This window comes from Coloeus monedula, assembly GCF_965178545.1.
Source record: "Coloeus monedula genome assembly, chromosome: 4".
Taxonomy (NCBI): Eukaryota; Metazoa; Chordata; class Aves; order Passeriformes; family Corvidae; genus Coloeus; species Coloeus monedula.
In genome coordinates, this window is record NC_138784.1 from 2,251,280 (window position 1) to 2,271,204 (window position 19,925).

The 19,925-nt window shown below is 38.5% G+C and overlaps 1 protein-coding gene across 4 annotated transcripts in view; it reads left to right on the top strand.

Moving 5' to 3' along the window:
* Positions 1–19,925, top strand: part of ERC1 (ELKS/RAB6-interacting/CAST family member 1) — a 284,042-nt gene that overhangs the window by 165,036 nt on the left and 99,081 nt on the right. For all 4 annotated transcript variants that reach the window (XM_082280692.1, XM_082280694.1, XM_082280695.1 and 1 more), the window contains 2 exons: positions 2,181–2,312; positions 17,980–18,140. In XM_082280692.1, coding sequence (XP_082136818.1) covers positions 2,181–2,312; positions 17,980–18,140 — 293 coding nt within the window. The remainder of the gene's footprint in view (positions 1–2,180; positions 2,313–17,979; positions 18,141–19,925) is intronic.

The following is a 19,925-nucleotide window of genomic DNA, read 5'->3' on the forward strand; positions in this document are numbered from 1 at the left end:
TATATGTAAAAGTCTGTGTATTATTTTAGGAAAATTAATTACATATGGATGTATATTTTTCAAATGCAGGTAACGTGGCACTGTATTTTTGGTATCACCAGTTGTTCTTCCTCCTGTCCTTCAAGAATTCACCTGTCTGAATAGAGCACTATATAGTGTCCTGTTTAATACATTGAATTCACCTCTGAAATGTTTGCCTGGAATGAAGAGTGGATATACCATGTGTTAGGACGTTTTATTCTGCATTCTTATTTTAAAGGCGTTTCCATTTTAAATGCAGCTGTTCAAATGTACAATTCTCACTTCTGTTAATTGACACAGAGAACTACACGTTCACTTGGCTGTCCATGAATGATGTATCAAGAAGTAAAGTTCATAATTATTCTGTAATGCAGATAGGCAAATAAATATTTCCCATGTCTGACACGGTCAGTATTCTTTGCAGAGCATTTTGTAACCTTGTTACTCATCTTTTTGATGAGACTTCATTTAGGCTTATCATAACCATAAAGTCATTTTGGAAGATGTTATCAGTGTTCCTAAAAAATTCAGAAAGTATGAAAACATGTTAAGCAACTCCTGTTTTTGAAATGTAGATCTCTCCATTTGTTTCTTTAGAAAACAGCAATTACTTGCCCTGTGACTCCACCTTGGAATGTACCCATCAGCAGAAAGCTCCTCTGCTTGCAAAGCCTAACTACTGCTGCTGCCTGTGCTGGTGGTTGAACACCAGCCTTGCTCTTTACCGGGGCAGTGGTGCCAGATGTCCTGCACTAGTCTGATACAAAGCTTTGCATCTCTGCTTGAACACTCTCATTGAAAGGGGCAGTTTTGAGACTGTCAGAAATTGTTTTCATACAACTGTCTTTGGGGATATGGTCCTAGAAAGCAGGGTTCAAGGAATAAGTCAGATTTCATTTGTTAAACTCCAGTGACTAATTTTCTCATTATGACGGTTGCAAGGTCAGTTTTTTCCCAAGTCAGCCTTCTTTTACCTTATTCTTTATATGGTACAAAACTCTTTCAGGGTATCAGTAGAAAATTACAATTCTAAATAAAAAAGGACAGAAGCCAAAGGGGTACATCTGACAAAGAGAAAAATGCCAACAAAGAAAAGCATTTTTGATTCTTCCACTGCTGCTGAGATGGCTAAAAAGCCATGCATTAACTTCAGTATGCATTAATATCTTGTCTGAACCCTGTGATCTAAAGCGATCTGCAAGACAAGAAATGCAGAAATCTTCTGTCAAGCTGCGCCCTTGCAGTGGATTTGTTAAGCAGCCATGGTGCAGGGCATTCATGTATGCACAGCCTGCTTTGCAGCCTTCTGCCCAAGCTGCTTCTGCAGAAGCAGGAGATACACATTTATTTTCCTTGCAAGACTAAAGTTACGAGAGTCTCCTTTACAAATAACAATATCACTATTTTGTATATATATATTTTTATAAGTTATTCTGCTTTTAGAAAGCAATGAAACAGTATATTTTCTGGGGAGCAGTACAGTTTTCTTCAGTGGTCTGAACATATGAGGCACAGCTGAACTCACAGCTGTGAAGATGCTCTTAATCAAAGAATAAGTGTTTAGGGAGTCTTGATACTTGAATATCTGAGATTCAGACAGCCCAGATGAATCCTTCATATTTCCTAGAGAGCCTTTGATGTAAAAACTTTCTTTAAGGCTTAATCTGAACAGTGGAAAACTATTGGGTCGATGTTTGCATTTCTCCCTCTTAACCTGGAAATGGTGAATTCCAAAGTGCAGTGCTGTTTCCCTTCTTACCATGCCTGCTGCTGAATGTGCAAGCAAACAGGCAATTCTGAATGCCTGCTACCTTCCTGCTGCTTCTGGCTTCTGTGCTTCAGAACTGCTTACTAATCCTTATTTTCCAACAATCCTTGCTTCTCTGTGCTGTATATTCTGACAGGACTGTGGTATATCCACACCAGGCAAGCACTCTTGCTTTGAGGTCCTGTTTTGCTGGCTTTCTCCTTCTCTTTACTTTGATCTTCCTCTTACTCTTACATCCCTTCATCATTCTTTCCTTTGTGTGAAGATTATTTGCCTGCAATTGCGCCTTGGGAGGGAGAAACACATTTTGGTTGGCTTAAAACATGGTTGATAAAAGGCTATATATAGTTCCAAACAAGTCATCTTCACCTAGTCTCCCGTCATTTTCCAGGACAATCTGCGTAAAAAGGATGATCGGATTGAAGAATTGGAAGAGGCACTCAGAGAAAGTGTTCAGATAACTGCAGAGCGGGAAATGGTGCTAGCACAAGAGGAGTCAGCCAGGATCAATGCTGAGAAACAGGTCTGCAATCTTGTTAAGTCACTGGTAGTCCTCCTAGGAAGGTAACCAGACAGTGAAGTACTAATTTCCCTGCTTTCCTGCTTGAAACAGAGCTGGCTTTCTTTGATGATCCTCTGTGTCTGTTCCAGCATTAGGTGACAGAACTCATAAAATCTGCAAAGCCTTCATAATAAGTTGTATTTCATAGGTAAGATTTTCTTGAAATTAAAATCAAAATACAAGGTATCCTGAGATAGCTTTTGAAATATTGGTTTAAGTACTAACTTCTGATCTGTCTTGCCTGACAAAGCTGCCTTCCTGCGTGTAAGGCATACTTAGGTTTACTGTCTTGTTCATTGAATATATTTGAAAGACAATGATTTTTACTAGCCTGGTTGTGTTTATGGACCACAATCTCCTTGCACTTGCAAAACAACTGGTTAAAAAGACAAATCCCTTGGCTTGAGCCAACCATGCACTCAGAAAATATGCACCTGTGTACTGAAGCCACAAGTAGGAACTTTTATGCATTAATTGATTTTTTGCCATTGATGAGATGACTCTGAAGACTCATGGACATGCTCGTTTTTAACTCAGGTGAGTAATCATCAAGAAAGCATACCATAAGTGATGAATAAATCTGTGAGACTTTGCTAAAGCTTGTGAAGCAGAAGCTGAGACTGGCACTCTCTGTGAGCCTCTACAGTGTTTGTCACTGTTCCTTATGACAGTAATTAGCAAACAGGAGCATTTGGTTAGTTGCATTTCAGGGGAGGAATCTCCTTGTCTTTGTTATTTACTTAACAACTCTTCTGACCAAGTGCACTTCTAAACGTTTTAAGAGGTTTTTCTTAACATGTATTGTATCACAGGCTTTAATGAAAAAAAGGTAAGAATCTGAGTTTTCCAGAAGAAAACGCTCTTTAGGCTAAAGTCAAGCTCACCTGTTTGCTGATGGACATATTGAGGATAATTCTTGTTGCCGTACTTTAGGATCCTAGACAGTATCTGATCAGTATCAGATCCTAGACACTTTCAAGAATGCCTTCTTTCCAAACTTCTTATAGCCTATAAAAAAATTGCATGAAATAGAAATGTTAACTGGGTAGTGAATGCCACTTCGAAGATTAGATCTCCTTGAAAGGAAAATACATCTAACAAAGCACTGGGTTCTCTGATGAGGCACAAAACTAGTATGTGCCTCAAAATCAAACTAGTATGTGATTTGATGCCTAGGATGTTATAATATTTTAATTAATTAGTTACAAGACAAAGTGACTTTTTGTATTCTTTGAGCACCTAGAAGCTGGTGCTCAAAGAATATTAAAAAAGTATAATTATAAAAATATATAATATATATAAATATTAAAACTAAAACATTGGAATTGGGTGTAACATCTTAAAAATGAGACAAGGCAGGGAAATCCACAGCCTGAAGATCAATAAACCATCAGGGTCAAGAGAGAGATTAAGAAGAGAGGAAGAGAGCCAAGACAAGTGAGATTTGTGGATAAAGATTGGTGGAATATGGTAGGTAACAGCATAAAAAAGAAATTAACTTGGATGTAGCAGTGCATATGGAGGTGAGGAGGAGAAAGAAGGATGGAGTGGGAGCAGCAGTACTGGAAGACAGAAAAGCACTGGAAGACAGAAAAGCTGACATCTGTGACAGTAGTGTCTTACTGCAACATAACTAAACAGCCAGTTCTGACCAGTTACCGTTTTTAAATATGAGCAACAAATCAGCACAGAAGAAAAGGCTCTGGAGAGCTTTATTCCAGTCAGCACTGCAAGGCCTGCTGTGCCCCACTTTGTCCGCCAGGATTTTGGGTTTGGTATCAGTTAAATACAGTCAGGTGTATTTAAAGTGGTGGCAAGCAGCTGCTTTTCCAAGGTGCAGAGGAGACTTCCCTTCAAATGTTTTTCAGTGCATATTCCTTCAATTACTTTTAAAGAATGCCCTTTTTGTTTTATTATGTTCTGTGGAAGTTCTCTGTAGAATTTTGAAAGACAAGCACAGATAATTTTAGAGTTTTAAAATGCAAGACTCTATGTTCCATATACTATCAATGGCAGATCCATTGACTTTCACAAACCCTATAATAGGTTATGAATATTCTTAGACCAAGTGTGAGTGATGTGTGTGATTTTTAAAATGTTGTTGTTCAAACTGATTATAATTTGCTTTTTAATTGCATGCTTTTTCTTTCCTCTCTTTTTTATCTTGTTTTCTACCATTCTGCCACTTCACTGCCTGTCTGAAGCTTTTTAATGAATCAGTGCATGAGGTCAACCATTTTTGCTTTAGGTGGCTCAAGGTATGAGGACATCTCATTAGTGTGCCTCTGCCCCAATATTTAGTGTTGTTATTGTAGCCTCGTGTTGTGTAATCCTACCCTCCATCATCTCATGGTGTGTGGTGTTGTGCTATTTTATAGGCTTCAGTTTTGAATTACAGTGTCCACGAAGGCCACTGCATTTCACAGTTCTCATATATCCATTATAGATTAAAATCTTGCTCTCTGTAATCTAGTGTTTGAAAATATCCTGTCAGTGTGTATTAACTGTGACAGTGGGTTAAGTGTGTTAATACACAATCTGTGTATGCAAGACGTCTCCTGCTGACTAAAGCTTTCTGTTTATTTCAGGATTTTAGACCTGTTCTTTCTTTCATCTTTCCCAAAAATAGAATCAGGCATTTCCTGCTGGGAGCAGAGCACCCATTGAATTGGGCATCATTTTAGTATCCCTGCTGATCTGTGTAGCAGAAACCCTGCTGTACGGAAAGCAGATGAGGCAGTCTTGCACAGATGGGAAGGCTTGAAAGTTCTTCAAGCCTTTCTTTCTAATAGTCATCACCTGGTTTTGCTGGTGCACCTGCTGAATCCTCTGTGTAAATATCGTTGTGAATTGCTTACAGCTGTGGGCTTATGTAGTACTGTGGCTGGTCCCACTAGTGCAGCCCTTTGTGTGGAAGGTCAGAAGGTGTGTGGAGACTTCTTTGTAAGTACTGCCCATAAGGCTGAAGGTAGGACTTCTCGGATAAATGCTTCTGTCATAAAGGGGTTTTTTAGTAGAGATGGTAAATGTAGATTCAGACACGATTTCTGCATTAACCAAACCTGAGCTTATTTTAGAAAGGCTATCGTTATGTTCATCAGGGGGGAAAAGAAGAATTATAGAGAAGTTTTTCCCTGCTCAGAAATACAGCTGTAATTTTGCTCGCTAGGAAAAAATGTTGGAGGTTTTCTTTGACAAGAAGCCCTGTCTTGTTCACAAACCCTTTCACTGTCCTGGTGCGTCTTACTATCCCTTCTCCTGCAGCAGGAAGCAGGAGGTTATCCTTTGCATGAATTGAGTCTTAATCAGCACCATTCCCAGGACAATGCTGGAAATGTGCTTTGATCCTTATGAAAGAATGAGACCCCTTTAGTGAAACAAAGTGAAACCCGAGTTCATATTCTGTGACTGATGATCAATAATTAGCAACAGGTTCTTGTCTCAAGGAGCACAATAGGATTACTGGCATTTTGAGCCCTCCTTATTGGAGGGCATAGTTCACAAATATCTTCTGACCTAAGATACTTCATGCTCTCCTTCTCCTTGCTCACTTTCATCCCCATACTTGAGTGCACATCCCTGCTGTTTTCCCAGCCAAGGTCATTGTGAGGCTGTGTTGTGAAATAGAGCGGTGACCTAATTAATGGTAACAACTCTTATTCTTTGAAGGGATTTTTTCATGTGAAGCACTTCACTGACCTGGTTCATGGATCCCCATGCAGAACTTGAGGGACATCTGAGGAAACGTTGACCTGTGGGGGCAGGACTGAGAAGTGGAGGCAGGAATTGCTTAGTATTATTACTAAAAATACTTTTAGCAGAAACTCAATGCAGCCTTTACAATGGGCTACTGTTTCTTTGAGTGAGATGGTGCATTGTCTGACCACAGCATATATTTCTCTGGCTTATTTTATTTCCTTCAAATTTGAAAAGCAGAAGATTTTAGACATTTAAATAGCGCTTCTGCTGATAGTAGTGCAGCTCTGTTCCCTCACGAATATCAGCTCCTGGTTAAATGCACTCTCTGTATAGTATCAGCTAACATTTAACTCCTTACCCTAAAATGTAATGGCAAATAAACACATAAAATAATGACCATTACCTCGTCATTCCTTCCTTCCTTAAGTAGCTACTTAAACTGAAATTTTTGAGTTGGCAGTCTGATCTTGACACCTTCCATCAACTTTTTTTGAAGTTATGGTTCTCAGTGGAACATTTCAAATGAGGTTAAGTACGTAGATGTATAAATAGCCGTATCTGTGTTCATACACTGTGTCTTTTTATCCTGCACAGGGCAGATTTTTCTGCTTTCCCTTTTTAAGGAAAAAATAAAAGCCTGAATATTGTAAAAGTAATGTATTGTTTAAATGTATTTTCTTATGCTCATTCCTTTCTCCCACTGTCTCTATAAATTATTTCAGCAGGATTTAATATTATTTCAGGTACACATTATGTGTAAAATGTGTTGATAACAAGACTGCTGAAATTCTCTATCACATATCTTACATATCAGATTTGTATCTGTTTGTTAAGGAAAAATAAACATGAAATAGGTTAATAACTTAACCAGTACCTCCTTCACAGTTCTCTCCTGTTTCCCTACTGTAAATACAAGGTCTGCAAGGGTTTGGATGTAGAGTAGAGCCTCTAAGAGCCTTTTCTGTCTTATCTGTAAGTTACTGTACAGAAATTCTCACCAAGTTTTGAATGGTACCTGTCATTTGCACTTCCATCAGAACACCATTCTGGTTTTAACTTTCTAGCAAATATTATTTAGACTACAATTCCTTGTAAGAATAGAATAGAAACTACATTTACCACAGATTTATCATATATTGGACCGTATCCTATCAAGTACCTTCTAAAAATGCAAAATAAAATAAAAGACGTACCTTCTTTGCCGAGCATTCTGTTGCTGAAATAGATCTGAAATATTTTCTCACGTATATTGAGCACTGGAATTATTTCACAGCACAAATTCTGACACACTAAGTGACTTCCTGCAGGTCCCTGTAAATGAAGACTAGAAAGTGGAATTTCTCTGAACCACTTACCTATAGATGTTTTCTGAGCACCATAGAAATGTCAGAGTTCTGACTGCTCTGTAGTACCTGGTGGACAGTTTGCTTTAAATGAATGTTTTTATCTTTTCTTCTGTATCTCATAATGGGAAATGTGATAAACTAAGAGATGGGAGATCAAGGCAGTAATCCAAGGTATGGTTTGGGGTGAAGGTACTGGAGTTTTTTTCTATGATTTTTCTAAGGAGTTTACAGTTCTTTGGCTGAACTTCCCTTAAATATATTCTGAAAAGCTCTTTTCTGTAAAAGTCTGCCAAAATCATTTTGGCTTTTGAGTGTGTGTATATATGTACATGTGCAAAGTAATTTGTGTACTTAGTCCATATTAAATAAAACTCTGTGCTAAAACCTTGTATTTTAATTTTTTTTACTGATAGAAAATTTTAAGAGCTTTTTAAGTCAGTGTCAGCCCAAAGTATAATCTTACCATTGTTTTCCAAGAGATTTACTTTATTCTTCTGTCTGATTGTTCTGCTTTGGGTAAAGAAAGCATTTTGGGTAACTGAAGTTCACCATGCACTGTGTCCTTGTCAGTGAATATGTCTGCAGTAATTTTTAGGAGCACTGCATCTCCCTAATGTTACTTCTTTTCCCCAGGTATTTCAATGGATTACATAACCCTTTCCTTTAAAAATACGCAGATTTGTACTGAGTAACACTCCCTGCAAGGGAGAGGTAATTTGGTATGTAATTCCCTCTGCATTCAGTAATGTACCTTTTAAGAGCTGGAAGAGTGGAATTTTTCTGTCTTAGTTGTGTTCAGCTGTGCTGAGCTGGGGGCTTGGGAGGTTCTTTTTGCCTCCAGATGGGAAGAATGAATAGAGAGAGAAATGATGAATAGAAAATCATGCCTAATGACTTTGAGGCAGAGATCTTTTTCTAACATTATAGACAAAAAAACTTCTAAATCTTTTAGAAGCATAGAACTGTTTAGGTTGGAAAAGACCTCCAAGATCATGGAGTCCAACCATTGACACTGCCAAGCCCACCACTAAACCATGTCCCTAAGCACCACATCTACCTGTCTTTTAAAGTCCTCCAGGGATGATGACTTTGTTTTTGTTTAATTTGTTGCTCTTGTTTAAGGTTGCAAAGTAGTTAAAATTTGATGACTTTCAGGAGAATTGGGGACACTGAAAGGATAATTAACCTCTGTGCAAAATATACATTGAGCATTTCTCCATATAAGTCACCTTTTCATTTAATGAAATGAGAAATACTGATGGAAACTGTTATATATAAATTTGGTTCAAGTGCCGATTTTAAGATAATTTCGTCTGTATTTTTATCCCTTTTTATTGTTTAATAGATAAATACCAATTTCATGTTATGCCTTTTATTATAGTCAGACATTCCAGACAAAGCTCTATCTTGGCATCTCTCTGCCTGTTATATTCTTTTCTTAAGCACCTACCTCTAGACAGCATTTTATTTGTTGTGGCTCAAGAGAAAACCAAATTCTTGCAGATTTGGTTACATTAATCATAAGGACCCACACAAATACTTGTGTTAATATTTGTTTAAACTAGTCCTGTGCTTTTTTCTTTTTAAATTTCTTTTCCAGTTGCATTCTTTAACTGTGATCTTAAATGCAGGTGTGATACAATAATGTAGATTAAAGCATTAGAAAAGCTCATTATACTTGAACATTAGATTCATAAATTGAAAAATATATGGGTCTTTTCTGACATAATTGATTTTTCCCCAAAATCCATGAAGTGCAAGAAGAGAAGCTGTTTTCCTTTCCATAGCATTCTGCTATATAGAAAAATACAGGAAAGTGACAAGCTTGAGGCTCATTAAATTGAGGATGCCTCTTCATTTGAAATATTTCCTACTCACACAAAAGCTTCCAGACTTTCCTGTGCTGCTGTTTACCATTGGATTCCTTCAAACCCTTCACTGAATTGCAGCCTGAATTCAGTTGGCTCCAAATAGTGGAAGTTCTTTTTATTTATTGTAGTTATGTTCTGCTATTTGCTTTCTGTTAACTACAATGCTAAAGATCTGCTTCCACAAGTTTCTAGAGGTGGAAACTTTCGTGAGCTTGCCAATGAGACTGTGCTTCTTCAGTTTGCCACATGTTCAACCTTCACATGGCAGTGCATGTGCTTTCATTTATTTATGTTCATGATCCTTAATGTCTTTTGGGAAAAGAGTGTTAAAGTTGTATATGGAATCAGCATAACGTTTTTCACTGCTTGCAGTGAGTTAATACATCATCCCAGAATTTTTCTCTTTGGAAAATCAATCTGTGCTATATAAATTGACAGTCTTTGCTATGCTGTGTAGCGCAGCATTAAATATTTACTTTGAATATTACTCAGTTAGGTCTAAACTGTCTGCCATAGTGACATATCCTAGTTAACCTGAAACTGTCTAAAATGCAGCAAAATGGAAATCAGCATGGTCTGCAGAAAGCTGGTGAAAAACTGCTAAAAACCTTGGGCAATTAGTCTCGCTTCTACTTTAGCAGCTGTAGATGTAACATAAGAAAGGGCGATTTATTTTGAAGATGGCCACGTTTAGAGTTGTGGCTGGAGTATCATGAATTAACCATGGATCTCGAGACTTTTGTTTGGATGTGATAAATTGTGCCAAGTGAGCGTGTGCAGCGCTCCACTGAATGTGCTTCATGTGCTGCATTCGTGTGTCTCTGCCTCTGTAGAGATTTTTAAAAGGTGATCAAAATCCAGGTTTTTTCAAGATTGATTGTTATTCCTAGTGATTGCTGCTGTATTCCCAAGGGGTGGGAGAGACTCGTTGTTAGCCATGGAAGATAAACACAAGACAGTTTCCTGAGACTATAGACGGTGTAAAGTAAAATAGGACAGCTTCCTTGTATGTATGTTTGCATGGGTTAAGAAACATAATGAGAATGTTTCATTGGATAATGGTTTCACTTGAGGAAAGTGTAGAAATGGAATTGTAACTTGTTATAGTCTTCAGATAACAGTGACTAAATCAGATTTCTTTTCCTCAGTAGAAATAAGAATTCAGTTTTCACTTTTTTTCAAGGCCTGACTCAAATATTTTGTTTGTGTTAAGCAGAGGCAATTATTGTTTCCTTCTCAAGAGCTCTTGTCCCAGCAGTAGGCTGTTGCTTATTTATGTAGGTTATAGCCCACATTTAGGAGATACAACTGTCAAAGCTACCTCCGAACATCCTAACAGGACACAGCTGTGACTTATTGAGTCCTGAAGGCTCAGGAGTTTTCTCTTTTCCAAACATCTGTGAATCCCGATTCCTCTTTCTCATACAAAAGCTCAGCGCTCTCAGAGTATGAGCAAAAAGCACTTGGTGGATACTCAAGTAACAGACCCCTTGACAGAGGCTTCTTTGTTTATGTTTGTGTGGCTTCTGCAGGAGTAACACGGTAATGTCAGATATCTGCTCGATCTCACTGGTGCTCTTCATTGCCTAGAGCCATCAATGGAGACATTAAGGAGCAATACAGAGCATTAACTCTTTTTATAATCAGATGCTCTTTTTATAATGAAGTTTTTGTTGGAAGACCAGCTCATGGAAATAAGAGACATCAGCTGTCTAAATATCTCAGTTTCACAGTGATAAGAAAAGTTGCACTCATCTGCAGTATCCTGCAGATTTTCAGACCATAGGCTTTTGTTCTCTTTATCTCACTCCTCTCCTTTTTCCCATTTAATAATGTAAGAACAGAACAGTGGCACCAGTTCTGTTAAGCCACCAAGACACTATTTTATCATGGATGCTGAATGTACAAAATACAAACAACCTAAAAAAAAAAAAAAAAAGCACAAAAACTTAAGAAAGGTATACGGTAATGAAAAGAAAGACAAAGTTTATGCCTAAAATGACTGCTGTGTATTACAAATGATCGAAAGACCCTGCCTTTTCTGTGGAGAGCTGATAATCCACCAGCCATTTCACAGCTTCAACATTAACTCCCCTCTTTACTGCAAACAGAACTCCTTGTCCATGTGCAGTCTGCCACAGTCCTCGAATGCTGTACACAGCTGACTTTGGCAAAAGGGGTGCTGCGAGTCTGGCATCCCCTTTGAGATGCAGGTGAAAGTGATGTATAGACACATCTTGATTACTGCATCCTGTGCCCTGGTGCTGAATAAGAGGGGCTTGAATTGAAGTCAGAGCTCGAGCCTGTGGTGGGACAGAGCCATTCTGCTTTACACCCTTCTGCTCTCAGTGGGGCAGAGCTTTTCAGCTGTTTTTGTGTTTGAGGGCTGTCCTTACTTTACAAATCAGATACTACACTATAATTTTACTGAGGGAGAGGAAGATTTCTTGTTATTGTTTACTGATTTCTCTCCTTTTCTTCTGATATTTTTAGCTCTAAAAAAGCTATGCCTAACAGCTTTCCCAATACCTATAGGAATTTGAAGTTTGTTCCCTTAATTCAGAATAGCTAAGAATTTAGTTAAGTGTCTTGGATACAGTCTTTAAGAGTACCTTAAAGCCACCCTACTGCTTTAACGAAAATGGGGCTATGATGAAACCATAATTCATTTCCCTCTTATTTTGTGTAAAGGTTTATTAGCTTGTGATTTAAGCAAACCATCTGGTCCTGCTGGCAATCCAAGTTATGTCAGACTCAGTGCTTTCTCCCTGTAATATGTTACTGGAGGCAGTTAAATTACATGCTTAAGTCCCAAGTCTGGCCTGTGCTTTTTCCATGTCTTAACATCTGTTCTAGGAAATTTTTCTGGGATCCAAACAAGTTTACAAGGAGCCAGGTCTCTTGTCTTTGTCTTTCTTTTCATGTCTATTTATTTTCCTTCTCTGCAGTCTAATCAGTTCAACTGAGTAAAAGATAACGCAGAAATTTGCAGTCTCTTTATTGTTTCAGCAATGTACATAGTGAGATAAAATACTTTAAAAACTCAAGAGCTGTAGAAAAATAGGAGGCTGTCATCTGAGAGTGACACTTTGAGAAATGTTAATTATTTTTTCAGCCCTTCTGATATTCTTTCTACTGACTTTTAACTGGAAGACTTTTTGTTTTGCTTGCCTAACTAATTTTGGGCAAAAGTACAGATTTTTATTACTTTTTGTCTTGCAATGCTAATTTCTTGTTTATACAAAACAGGCCCATGTTTAGAAAATAAATAATTTTAAATATACTTGTTAGCCTGCTGAGGCGGTTTTGAGAAGATCTCTAGTGATTAATTTATATACAGATCATGGAAAATGACTTGTTTGTGTTGGTATTTGTACCTGTATTCTGTGAAATTTCATCATTTTGTATTCTGCCTGAAACTTTTGAGACACAATAACAAATATAAACAGCTATCCCATAGCCTGCTGTGTCTGGATGTATGTTGAAAGAACTAGAATTTCTTTCCTTCAATCAGAAACATAAAAATGACTCTGATGCCAAGTACGTAATTAAACATTAAACTGTGTTTCCTACAATACTGCACCTAAAATACTGTATCTCCAGCTTAGGAGTAGGGATCGTAGTGTAACAGTCACGTCCCTTTGTCATGCCCTTTGAGGCTTTTAATTACAGACTGGTAAGGTCAAGGGGGGGGATTCTGCCCCTCTATTTTGCTCTGGAGAGACCCCACCTGGAGCATCCAGCTCTGGGGCCCCTAGCACAGGAACGTCATGAATCTGCTGGAGCAGATCCAGAGGAGGCCAGGATGATCAGAGGGTTGGAGCACCTCTCCTATGAGAAAACCCTGGGAATTTGAAATGCTGGGTCTGGAGAAGGCTCTGGAGAGACTTCATGGCAACCCTGAAGTATAAAAAGGGGACTTGAAAGAGAGAGAGAGACTCTTCCCCAAGGTCTCTAGTTACAGGATGAGAGTCAATGGTGTTAAACAGAAAGAGACTAAGTTTGGACCGGACATAGGGAAGAAGCTCTTTATAATGAGCACAGTGAGACACTGGAACAGATTGCCCTGAGAAGTTGTGGATGTCCCATCACTGGAACTGTTCAGGGTTGGGCTGGACAGGGCTTTGAGCGACCTAATCTAGTGAAAGGCATGGCAAGAGGGTTGGCCTACACGGTGCTTAAAGGTCCCTTCCAACCCAAGCCATTCAATGAAAATCAAAAAAAGATATGTAGTCTCTTCTGTAAAGATTGATAATCTACAGGTGAGAAAAAGCATTCTCTAACATTAGCATAAATTATTTTTATATAGTGTACCAGTGATTTGCTGTCTTTAATGGCAGTTGTATACATGTGAATTCGGATTAATTCAAATCCTATCACTTGAGACTAGAAAACTTTCCTTTGTGGTGTCTGTGGAGGGCATTCCTTAGCCTTTTCATATCATATAAACATGGATTGCATGTGTCACCATTTCAGAATAGAGCCTCTGCCCCTGCAAGTGTTTTTGCAAGTGAATAGCATTTTGCTCTTTTTTCCCCCCATATTGATGACTCTGCTGTTGCCTCTTTAGGGTTGCACAGTCCCACTTGTACTGAATTACACTGTGTTACCTGCATTCATGATGCATTTGTTGCTTGCATCATGATCCACAATTGCTCTGCTTCTCTGAAAAGGTGCAAGCAGAAAACTAAGCTCTAGAACTATCTTCCCGGGAGAGCTAGAGAAGCCTTTTCCAATTTTCTGTGCAGTAGAAAAGTTATCTTCAGGTGATGCTTTATCACTGAGTAAAGCTCACAGTGGGAAGAAGAAAGGTAGCTGCCACAACACTGTAATCTAAACAAACTGAAGTGTTTGGGGATGCTGAGGTTCCATTAGCTAGCCATCTGTCTGGATCGACTGTAGGTATTGGAGTCTTTGGGCTCAAATTTTAAGAGGCAAACAATAACAACCACGTGAGTTGACAATAGCATTCTTCCTGGCCTGAAATATCTATTGTGTCTCAGGAATTCTTAGCAGTGCATTAGTTCTCATGTAATGGGTGAGGCGACTGGAGCTTGCATGTCCTGATAATCAGAAATCATTCCATGAGCTGGTACAGAGACAGGTAGGATTTCCAGCCTCAGTAATACTTTGTATATACAGTCCCTGTCTCAATTTTGCTGTCTTTTTACTGGCTTTTGGGGAACTTGACTAAGCTCTTTGCAGCTCCCTGGCTTCACATTACCCAATGGCCAGAAAGGTTTACTGGAAGCACTGCGTGTTTGGAGATAATGTGGTGTATCTATGTCTGCACAAAAGCCTGGTTTTTGATTTGCAGTTGCAGGAGCCTGAAATAACCGTCTGTAGGGGCAGGGATGTTAAGATGGTAGATAGGCTCCTGAAAAGGGCTTCATTTTTTTTTTTTGTTATTAAATCATTTCTTTACAGGCTGCCATTGACATGATAGATAAATTTCTCCTGTTGCATTGCTGTTTCTCTCTGCCTTGCTTTCATGCTTCCTAAGGAAGGAGATGTAATACTATGTAAAATATTTGTTCTGTCTTGACATTTCCCTCTTCTGCTGCTGCGAATCCCATACTGATCTAATTGACATTCTTTGCCTTCTTTCACATAGTTTGTTCAGTCTCTCAGGAGCTCTCTCCTCTAATGGAAACTTATTTCAGCTTGACGTTCGTCCTTAAAGATAAGCTGTCAGCTGGTCAGGTCACTTAAGGCCTAAAAACAATGAACAGATTAAGTCTCCATTTAAGTTTTCTGCTCAGAATACATGAAGACCTTTCTGGCCTGTCTACAGTGAACTGAATCATGGCTAGGTCATCGATAATCGGAGATACACTTTGTTTTATATACTGTTGTTTGAGAAAAGAGAAGCAAGAGTTCACTCTTTACATCTTCTGAAATGGGTGGAGACTTTCTAGCTACAGCTGACGCAAGCTCACCCACAGCTAAATTGAAAATGTCAATGGCATGTCTCTGTCTCAGCATGCCAAGAGCTCTGGTTTTGGCAAATATTTTTTCTTTATTTTATAATTACCTGCTCTTAAGGAAAAAAATTCAAGGATAGATGTTAAGTTTTTTGTATAGGCTAAATTAGATGTGCACTGCAAGTAGTTTGCTTCCAGTGAATATTCCTCTATCATTTCTCACAGGAGTGCTTACTGGGACAGGTCTGCACTAAGACTCATAAGCTGCCAAATAAAATGTTTTGTTTTGTAGAAGTTTAATTGAAATAGACCCATGGCCTGTCTACAACCTGATGAATCTGAACAATGAAGTCTTTACTGTGAATACAATCATCACTATTTTGGTGAACTTTGTCTTTAGTACATTGCGTGACAAATGGCCCTTGCTGGAGAGCATGGAAGGTAATGACAGTTCTGTAAACCAAGTTGTTGGCAGAGTTTAAAAGCTACTCTCATTCCAGCCATTCCTAATACATGATTAGATCAATTTTCTGTTGGCCTGCAAAAATGCAATCTATAGCCTTAGAATTAAAACAGTTATCAAACAGAGCGATGAGAAGGAGATTAAGTGCCTGCAATAAAAACTGCTATGAGATACTCTTGCAAAGTCAGCCCTTGCCACCTCTCTCTTGGAGCCTTGGCCCAGATATCAGGCTTCAGTCTCCTCATGCCTTCAAAGCAGCACAGAGTTGACACGCTACAGATCTACATCAAGCAAACCAGTCCTTCAGTATTAGCATCACAGACCTTGATGGCTGGCAGTGGGAGGAAGCCGGTCAGAAATACTTCAAACCTGATTATGGAGAAGACGTTGCTTCACAGATTGTTTTGTCTTGACAGCTGACGGATTGACACAGGCCCTTTTGACTGTTGCAGTTGGCTGGGGGCTTGTTGATTCGAGGTGCTTTTCTGTTCAAGCCGAGGGGTTTATAGTTGGCATGCCTCTTTTCAGTTTAAAGGAAAATGTCTGTGTACATATTTCTGATCCATCCAGCAGAAGCAGAAGCTGATATCCCAGCAGCTGATGCACAAGTGCACCTTCATTACCCCACCGTTTTTCTAAGAATCAGTTTCCATCCTAGCAGTATTTTTGCTATTCGTTATTTCTGCAGTCCTTCTTTGCAGTCTTTTCTGATATAGTTTCTCTATTTGATTTTAAGGAGTTTTCTCTTAGTTTTAAAAATTGACAGATTTTCTAATCTTGTTTTGCATGCTAAACACTATTAAACCAGGGAAAGTTTGGTTATTATATCCATGCTTGCAGGTTTGGACTACCTGTCACTGAAGTTCTCTTTTGGTCTGTTGATTACTGGATGACTTCTTGGCTGTATACATTGTGAATAGTTTATGATAATTGCATGTTTTAATTTTTTTTTTTTTTTGTTTGCGCATAGCAATACCACCTTTTGGCAACTGCATTTGAATGGAAGTAGAAAGGCTTTCTGCAGTAAACACTGCACAATGTCTATGCTAGATTTTTGTAGATCTCCTAATTCTCAATTGCAGTGTTTCTTGCTCTGTCACCGATTAAGGATGAAAACCAGTCTTATTTTTGTCCTGAGTCATTAGGTCGGCCTTTAGGAGTACAGGATTTATTATAGCATGTTACATACTTCCCTCCTACAGCACCTATATAGCAAATGACATGCTCAACTCTCCTTTGTAAAAACACGTAAGTAGAAATTGAGCTTGTAATTTCAGTAATTCACTTCCAGGATGGATCACAAGTTGATTGCTATGGAGGGATATAAAGGCAATGCAGTGCTGTGGTTTCATACTAAATTTATACAAATGTTTGATTATGTGCGGCATCAGGAGCATCTGAGTTTCTCCCGTTGAAAGCACGATAAAATTGTTTATGAAAACTTGGTTGTGATGGAAAGAGAAAACCTACATGGAAGAAGTCAGTGAAACGTGTTCCACTGAGCTTTATTATAAAATTATTAAAGCACATTCAGAGGTTTTTGAATGCTATATGTAGCTAGATTTGAGCATTTATTGTGATATTGCATGTTAATTAGTGATAAATTTTACCTGAGACAGAACCTGTTCTGAGTGCAAAAATAAAATTACTCTTCATCTGTGTAAAATCTATGCTAGAATTTATAATCATGTTGATTCTGAATCTTTCCCGTTTGCTGAAGATATGAGCATTGTTCTGCTGTACTTCTCTGCCATCAGCAACTCTTTGAATGTCTTACGTTGCTAAATCCCAGCACATGCCTAAAAGCATTGTTCAAACAGTATTTTGAGGCAAGTAGCCTCACTAACATCTTCATGGGAGCCCAGTCCTCTCCCTGCTTCAGAAATATTACCTTTGTTCTTAAGTGCACATGTAGTTTCTCTTTAGCATCATTTACAGTGAAAATGTTTTATCCTTTTGGCATATTATTAATGTGTTTCATTTAATACCTTGCATTTTTGTGGGCCAGTGTTAACATGACAGGCCATCCTCTTATCCCTGTAGTACGTTTTCTAAAGCAGAAATACAGAAGAGTTGAAGGTTTGTATTGTAATGGTTATGTTGCAGTGACCAAACTAAGTTAACTCACAAGCTGTAATGTTGCTTTGGTCAAGTGTAGACATCCTGTCCACAGCACTGGATGATGCCTCCAGCCTCCTGAAGTGCTGTGTAGCATCCATGCACTGGTAACCTTTGTGCTCCAATTTAGTTGTGACATTTAGTAAGTTCCAGCTGATCACGCTGCACTATTTTTCTCTCCTCCTGTCTTCTCCAAAAATGTTTTAGGTAGAAGAGCTGATGATGGCTATGGAGAAGGTCAAACAGGAGCTGGAGTCGATGAAAGCAAAATTGTCCTCTACGCAACAGTCTTTGGCTGAGAAGGAAACCCATTTGACCAACCTACGAGCTGAAAGAAGGAAACATTTGGAGGAAGTCCTGGAAATGAAGTAAGTGTCTTCTTTTATTATTTGTAGACGTGTTTTATTGATGTCTCTGCATTCCTTTCTCATCCTCGTTCTAAAGATAGCCCCTGCATGGATACGTCTCTGCAGATAACAGCTGTCTGTAATCAGTCGAGCCTTCAGAGGTGACTTCTGACCAGGGATTACTGACATGGCTTTCACACTTCCTCTAGAGCTCAAAAACATTTCTTCCTTTTGATTGTTTACAGTAGACTACTATTATTTGCACAACAGCAACTTCAAAGATCCTAAGCAACTATTGGGACTCAATCATTTTATCTAATGAATGTGCCATCTTGCTTTGAGCAGCCTATAACTACTTAAAGGTAAGGTGCAAGTCAGTGTAGCAAATCACAAGAAAAAGAGGGAAGAGATAAACATAATGTCAGGTGTTCGTAGTGTTAAAATCAGACTGCAGATGTCTGATCTGCTCAAGTATTTTTCAAGGTCATGCAGATGATTCATTAGCACTGGAGCAGTTTGAAGTTGTCTGTCAGTCAAACTTTTCTCATCATCTTTACACAGGGAAGCCTGGATAAAACCAAGCTTTGAGGATGTGGGGAGAAGAGAGGGATTAGACTTCTCAGGCTTAAATACTTCCTAATTTCTGACTGTGCATTACAGATAAATACTTATCCTAGTTTAGGGAGACATGAATCCATTTAGTGCAATGATGGATAGCGCTGCCAGCAGTTCATTAGAAACACTTTCAGTTGTTTAGCCAGCCCTGAAGAGAAGGAACATTTTTATTGGCAGGACTAGCAGTGGTTCTTCCACTGTGGTTTTGTGAGCCATTATTTATTTGTTTAACTATTCTGCACTGGTCTCTTTCCTTTCCTTTTTTTTTTTTTTTTGTTAATGAAGGGATAGAAAAACAGCTGTTACAAAATGGAAAGAGGTGGCTTAGATCTTGAAACTTTAACTTAGGAGTGCTGTATAAAGTGGGCCAAGCCTCCCCAGCTTCATATTCAGCTACAACAGTTTGATCTAGACCTGGCATAAGGATGTTGGAAGACTGCAGTACTTAAAAGCCACACTTTTTATTTTTAATAAAAAATTTTATTGAGCTATAAATTTAACTGCCTTGAGAGTTGCTGTATGGGGGGATGGGAAGAATAGCTCTTTAGGTGATGTGGGAATCCAAAGCAACTGGAGATGTATCCCATATCCAATCACTTGACAGTACTTTCTTCTGCCAAACTGCTCTGCCAAACCTTCTCATTAAAATCTACACGTAGTGTACTGTATATCCTGAAATGTATTTGGAATTGTGTAGATCCTTTAATATAACTACTCACTTCTAAATGATGACCTCTCTTAGCTGCGTAAGTTATTGTTGGAAAGTTTTTGTACTGAAATGTAGTATCAGGGACTATATGAACTGGTAGATCCATTGTACCTCAGAAGGAAGAAGAACACTGGAGAGAATGGTAATGCTGTCAGCACATGGAGAGAAAGATGGAAAAAGCATTACGTTTGTATAGTTAACTAGCTGAGCATGTTTTAGTCATAGTTGGTCTGTCTTAAAGTTCTATAAAGCTGCCAAAGGCATCCAAACTTCAAAAACTCGCTCTCACCATGAGGCTCTGTTGCAAACAAGTCTCTACTGAGGACTCCCAGTCAATTAAATACCTTATTTTATATACAGAAACTCCAATATCTTCTTTGTTGTCCTGCTTTCCCAGCCTATGTCTTTTATGAAAAGCACTCATCTTTTTTCTAGTTTTGCAAAGCGTGTCTCATGTTGTTAAAGTCTTTACTACTATTTCA